We start from the raw sequence: 6304 nt of genomic DNA, 5'->3' as shown, positions 1-6304 counted from the left end.
CCTAAAGCTTTTTTCCAGAAATCCTTGCAAACTGATAGTACTTTCATTTCATCCATCAAATAAATAAACTATTTTCTTTTTATAATTAAGTTAATTATTTTGTCAAATAATCTTGTGTTACACATTTAAAGTTTAAACCCACACTCTGTATTTGATGTCTCTATACAACTACCAACAGATTTAATTCTGCATATGATATCTCTGTACAACTATCAACAGATTTAGTTTAATAAAATAAATAAAATAATTAAGTTAAATAAAATTATGGTTAACTGAAAATAGCTTTATATTCACCGCGGTTTGTTTGTTCGTGTGAAGTGAAAAAGTGAGGATAGAAAAAGCGCGATCTCAAAGAAAGCTTTTCGCGTTGAATTCCGAAACAGCTTTTAATAGAGAGAAAGTGTGTTTATATACAGAAGAAGGGTAGAGTAGGGAAAAAAATAGAAAGGAAAAGATAGATAGATACATATAGATCTCATACAGATAAATAGATCAATCTCTCATAGGAAAGTTAAAAAGTACTTAAAGCTTAAGCTAGTTTGTTTCTTTTCTCGTTTGTAAAAAGCTATTTTTGATTTCCATTTCCAATTCGACCCCTTGAAAATGTTAATTTGTCTTGTATATTGAAACTGTTCTTATCTTATTATCTCTCTCACAACACAACACAACTCCTCAAACACTAATTTCGTTTTCTCATTCATACACTTCTTTTTCTTCCTTCTCATAAAGTAAAGTCAAGTTTAACTACTCTATAAAGAAACTCATCTTTCTCTTATAACCTAACATAACAGAGTTTCATATTTCAAATTACAAAAAAAATCAGAATCAGAATCAATTTTTGGATTAATCTGAATTATTGAGAGAGTTGAAGAATTCTTGATTTTGTGAAATGAGAGCTGGGTTAAGTACAATCCAACAAACCCTAACGCCGGAGGCGGCTAGTGTTTTGAATCATTCAATCGCGGAGGCCGGCCGGCGTAACCACGGCCAGACTACGCCGCTTCATGTGGCGGCGACGCTGTTAGCTTCACCGTCTGGTTACCTACGGCAAGCGTGTATAAAATCGCATCCGAATTCGTCTCATCCTCTTCAGTGTAGAGCTTTGGAATTATGTTTCAGCGTTGCGTTGGAGCGGTTACCGACGTCGCAGAACTCGGCTCCGGCGGCGGCGATGGAACCGCCGATTTCGAATGCTTTGATGGCGGCGTTGAAACGCGCTCAGGCGCATCAACGGCGGGGTTATCCGGAACAGCAGCAACAACCGCTTCTCGCGGTTAAGGTTGAGTTGGAGCAGCTTATTATATCGATTCTTGATGATCCGAGTGTGAGTAGGGTGATGAGAGAAGCTAGTTTTTCTAGTCCGGCGGTTAAGGCGACAATTGAACAGTCGATTAATTCGGTTCCTCCTCCGGCGGTTAATTCGAGTCCGATGGGATTGGGGTTCCGGCCGGGGATGATTACTCCCGGAGTCGTGCCGACCGTGCCGACGAGGAATTTGTATATGAATCCTAGGCTGCAGCAACAGGGGAGTGTTGCGCAATTGGGGACACAGAGGGGTGATGAAGTTAAAGGAGTTGTGGATATATTGATGAAGACGAAGAAGAGGAATCCGGTTTTGGTGGGTGAATCGGAGCCTGAGGTTGTGATTAGAGAGGTTTTGAAGAAGATTGAGAATAAGGAATTGGGGGAGGGTGCTTTTAGTAATGCCCATGTTATGCATTTAGAGAAGGAGCTTCCTTCGGATAGAGCGCAGATACCGGGGAGGATTAAAGAGTTGGGGGATTTGATTGAATCGCGGTTGGGGAATCCCGGTTGCGGTGGTGTGTTTATCAATTTAGGTGATTTGAAATGGTTGGTAGAACAGCCTGTGGGATTTGGTTTGGGGAATATGCAGCAACCAGCTCTTGCAGAGGCTGGCCGTGCTGCGGTGGCGGAGATGGGACAATTGGTTGCCAAATTCGGGGAGGGTGGTGCTGGTAAGCTTTGGTTGTTGGGTACTGCTACTTGTGAGACTTACTTGAGATGTCAGGTTTATCATCCTTCCATGGAAAATGATTGGGATCTTCAAGCTGTCCCAATTACCACAAGATCACCTCGACCTGGAATGTTTCCGAGGTATTCACTGTTTACATATGTATATGCTCGTTTATGATTGTTCTGATTGTTCATAAAGTAATCTTGTTCTAACATTTTGTACTCCTTTAGATCTTCATCTAATTGTATCATTTATGAAACATTCTTATTTCACTACTTTGGCTCAATTGATTTGTTCTGTTGCAAGATTAACTAAAGTGATTTACGTTTAATTTTCTTGTTTGTTGGAATGGAGTTGAGAATCATTCTTTGACAGAATCAATTATGGTTTTAGTTTAAGAGAATCTTATCTGATATGTTAATTCTGTTTTAGTTTGCTTTTATTCTCTCCTGTTTTGTTTTGAAATGAAAACGTGGGATGTTCTTGTTTCCTTAGACAGTGTTATAAAGACAGGAGATTGTTAGGTTGTTGTTGTTGTTGTTGTTGTTGTTGTTGTTGTTGTTGTTGTTGTTGTTACTTTTGTGCTATTGGCACTATTAGCTTGACTAAGCTATGAAACATGGTTAAATTGTCACTCCTACATTTGATATATGTAGTTTTAACTTTTGGTTTCTTCTGCGACCAGACTTGGGACCAATGGAATTCTTGGTACCACGCTGGAGTCTTTGTCTCCATTAAAGACCTTCCCTGCTACAACAATCACTCCTCTGAGGCGCGCTTCAGAGAATGTAGATCCTGCAGCCGCATCAATTTGTTGCCCACAGTGTGCTCAGAACTGTGAGCAAGAAGTATCAGAAATGTTGAAAGAAACTGAGAGATCTGATACCGAGCTCACATCAGATGCTACGAGACCGCCCCTTCCACTTTGGTTACAGAATGCTAGACCGAACAATGATAATGCTAAAGTAATGGATCAGGCACAGGTAAATTCAATTAAAATTATTATATTGGTTGGTTGTTGGGGTTAAGAAATAATAGATGAGTTTTAATTATTGTGTTGTTTTGTCTTTTTACAGAGCAATGGCCAAGAAGTGAATGTAAAGAAGAAGACTCAAGAAATACAAAAGAAATGGAACGATTCCTGCTTGAATTTACATCCTAAATTTCATCAGCAAAATGTGAGCACAGAGAGGATTGCTCCCGTGCCTTTTTCAATGACGAACCTATATAATATGAATTTGATGGCCCGCCAATTTCAACCCAAAGTACTTCCAAACAAAAATTTGGGATGCTCTCTTCAATTGAGCTCGAATCCAGTGCCTATCCAACAATCAGAACGGACGGCGAGCCCTAGGCGAAGTACAGTAACCACTGAGCTGGTTCTTGGGCAAACCAAGCCATCTGAGACCATTCCTAAAGAGACACCGAAAGAACGCATTAATGACTTTTTGAGTTCACTGTCTTCTGAGTCACAAGACAAGTTTGATGAATTACAGAGCAAAAAATTATTTGATACTGACTCTTTCAAGAGGCTACTCAAAAGTCTGACAGAGAAAGTGTGGTGGCAGCAGGATGCAGCATCTGCTATTGCCACCACTGTGACTCAGTGCAAATTAGGTAATGGTAAAAGACGGTCAAAGGGTGACACATGGTTATTATTCACAGGTCCCGACAGAATTGGCAAGAAGAAAATGGCAGCCACACTTTCTGAACTGGTATCAGGGTCAAACCCAATAGTAATCTCTCTTTCCCAACGGCGTGGGAATGGAGACTCTGATGTCCATCATATCCGTGGAAAAACAGTTCTTGATCGCATAGTAGAGACCATACGAAGGAACCCACATTCTGTCATCATGCTTGAGGACATCGATGAAGCAGACACTGTTCTTCGTGGGAACATCAAACGAGCCATGGAGCAAGGACGGTTGCCTGATTCTCATGGCCGTGAAATCAGTTTCGGCAATGTCATGTTTATTCTCACTTCAAGTTGGTTGCCCGAGGACCTTGGCTACCTGTCCAATGGCACTCCACTAGACGAAGAAAAGCTTGCAAATTTAGCAAGCGGAAGTTGGCAACTGCGGCTATCAGTGACCAAGAAGGTATCAAAACGCAAACCCAGTTGGTTATCCAATGAAGACAGGTCTTTGAAACCTAGAAAGGAACTTAACTTAGGTTTATCATTCGATCTTAACGAAACCGCGGATGTAGAAGAAGACAGAGCAGATGGATCACATAATTCCAGTGACTTCACGGTAGACCACGAAGACAACAATCATGATCGAGGGTCGCCTTCAAAACCCCGCGACTTTCTTGATTCCGTCGATGATGCCATTGTCTTCAAGCCATTGAATTTTGATCTCATTCGTCGTAATTTCTCTGCAACAATCGCGAAAAGATTCTCTACCGTGATTGGAAATAGGATCTCAATCGAAGTGCAAGAGGATGCTCTTGACAAGATCACAAGCGGAGTGTGGTTAGGCCAAACCACAATAGATGAATGGATGGAAAAAGTGTTGGTTCCTTCCTTCCACCAGTTGAACAAGAACTTCAGTTCAACCTACCATGATGATCATGAGTCTTCGCTGCTGGTTAGGCTTGAAGATGATGGCTACTCCGATCATCGAAGTTCACAAGAGTTGCTACCTGCTAGTGTGAGAGTCGTGTCGGTGTCGGAGTAGTAGTAAGAGTGTTAAATATTGATTATTGTTAATACACAATGAACATGAGTGGTAATATCCGTTTTTGTTGGTTATAGAAATGTAAATAGATCTCGTTGAAAGTACAAAGTCAAAGACCCTTGTAGAATCGTGAAAAACCGTTAAGAGGTGGAACAAGGGTCGGTATGCGTCATTTTTTTTACCCTTAGATAAAAATTATTTATTTTTGTCTTATAAGCTTTATATTACTTTTTCCCATTGTAAGCATAGATATATTTATCAATTAAATGGAGGATAATTATCAATATTAATAAAATGGAGTATTGTTCCTTCATCTTTTACTTTCATCATTTTCTTCACTCTTTCATCATTTAGCCAGTGAAAGTTGTGTGTTGGGTAGTCACGATTTAACTGCAACATGATAAATAAAGCATAAAAAAAGTTTTAATAAGTCAGTTCAGTCGATAGTTGTGTAGAGACATTAGATACAGATGTGCATGATAAATAATGTTTATAAAAGAAAAAGCATAAAAAAGAGTCTTAATATATCAGTTCAGTCGATAGTTGTGCAGAGACATTAGATACAGAGGCGCAGGTTCGAACTTAAAACGCAGGCCACTAATTCTTAATAGTCACCAGCCATGTAATAGCAGTGTACATGTTTGGTTCATGAACGTTGCTGCCAATTGCAATTGGTAGCTGAGTCCTAAGTCCTTACCAAACAAACACACAACCCTACCAACATAAATCATTGTTTTTTCAGTTAACGTATTTCCTTATCATCAATTAGTAAAAACAAACTTCCTAGAATTTATGTTCCTAGCTACACCGTTTCGTCCATACGTCACTATCATTTTTCCCTCCTTAACTCTATAGAAAATTAAGGTCAATGAAACCGAAGATTCCAAAACAAGAAAGAGTTGAATACAAGGGATTGAGTGTGTGTGTGTGATATTAGTTTCGTAACAATTTTTTTCATAGTAAACGCGTTAAAGAAATTATAACAACCGTAGCATGTTTTCAACGCTACGTAAGCAAATTAATGAATTAGTTCCAGTTTTTATTTTTGTCAAGATGGACTATATGATTGTTACCAAAAATGCAAGTGATGGAAACAAGACAAGATATGCTTTGTGCATACTTCACATTCATATTTGCCTGTTTTATTGACTCTACCGTCTTATTTAAGACATCAACACCGCATGTGTTCACATTTATTTTCATCCCTTTTTGTTATGTCTTTTTCTTACACTTCTAGATCTATTTGGATCTCTATGTTTTTTTTCAACTCATAGAGAAAGATCCAGCTATATTCATATCAGCCACGAATGCTAATCATATCATCTTAAATTTTGGGTTCAAATCTCGAACTCTTTAGTACGTAAACTGTAAATATTTTTATAAATGTTCTCTGAGTCTTGAGGTCTGTTCTGATTTTGATAAGTTCGGGAGTTCAACTCACTTAAATTTTAGATTGTAAAAAAAAAATCATATCATTTTAATTTGCTTAAGCATATTAAACTAACAATTTAATGGATAATTTAAATGAATAATTATTGTATACTTCTTTTGGGACCACAGGAAGTGCCGTATTAAAAAGTTAAGTATTTAACTTTTTAGATATAAACTTTATAATATTATGAATATATTATTTTGCGTTATAGTAATTATG

General features: G+C 38.4%; 1 protein-coding gene across 1 annotated transcript; it reads left to right on the top strand.

The window, feature by feature from the left end:
- The first annotated feature begins 372 nt into the window (after positions 1 to 372).
- On the top strand, positions 373 to 4966 carry LOC131628033 (protein SUPPRESSOR OF MAX2 1). Its single transcript, XM_058898900.1, has 3 exons — positions 373 to 2115; positions 2661 to 2958; positions 3052 to 4966. Exons 1-3 carry the CDS (start codon positions 890 to 892, stop codon positions 4651 to 4653), a joined length of 3126 nt encoding a protein of 1041 aa, XP_058754883.1. The 5' UTR covers positions 373 to 889; the 3' UTR covers positions 4654 to 4966.
- Positions 4967 to 6304: the final 1338 nt, after the last annotated feature.

The sequence above is a fragment of the Vicia villosa genome, linkage group LG1 (assembly GCF_029867415.1).
Source record: "Vicia villosa cultivar HV-30 ecotype Madison, WI linkage group LG1, Vvil1.0, whole genome shotgun sequence".
Lineage (NCBI taxonomy): Eukaryota > Viridiplantae > Streptophyta > Magnoliopsida > Fabales > Fabaceae > Vicia > Vicia villosa.
The sequence above is the reverse complement of the archived record's forward strand: the minus strand, read 5'-3'. Positions and strand labels throughout refer to the sequence as shown.

Excerpts from the sequence above, each read along its gene's own strand:
- LOC131628033 (XM_058898900.1), top strand. The coding sequence starts at position 890 with ATGAGAGCTGGGTTAAGTACAATCCAACAAACCCTAACGCCGGAGGCG. Across the intron at positions 2,116-2,660 it reads CGACCTGGAATGTTTCCGAG|ACTTGGGACCAATGGAATTC; the intron begins GTATTCACTGTT and ends TTCTGCGACCAG. Across the intron at positions 2,959-3,051 it reads AAGTAATGGATCAGGCACAG|AGCAATGGCCAAGAAGTGAA; the intron begins GTAAATTCAATT and ends GTCTTTTTACAG.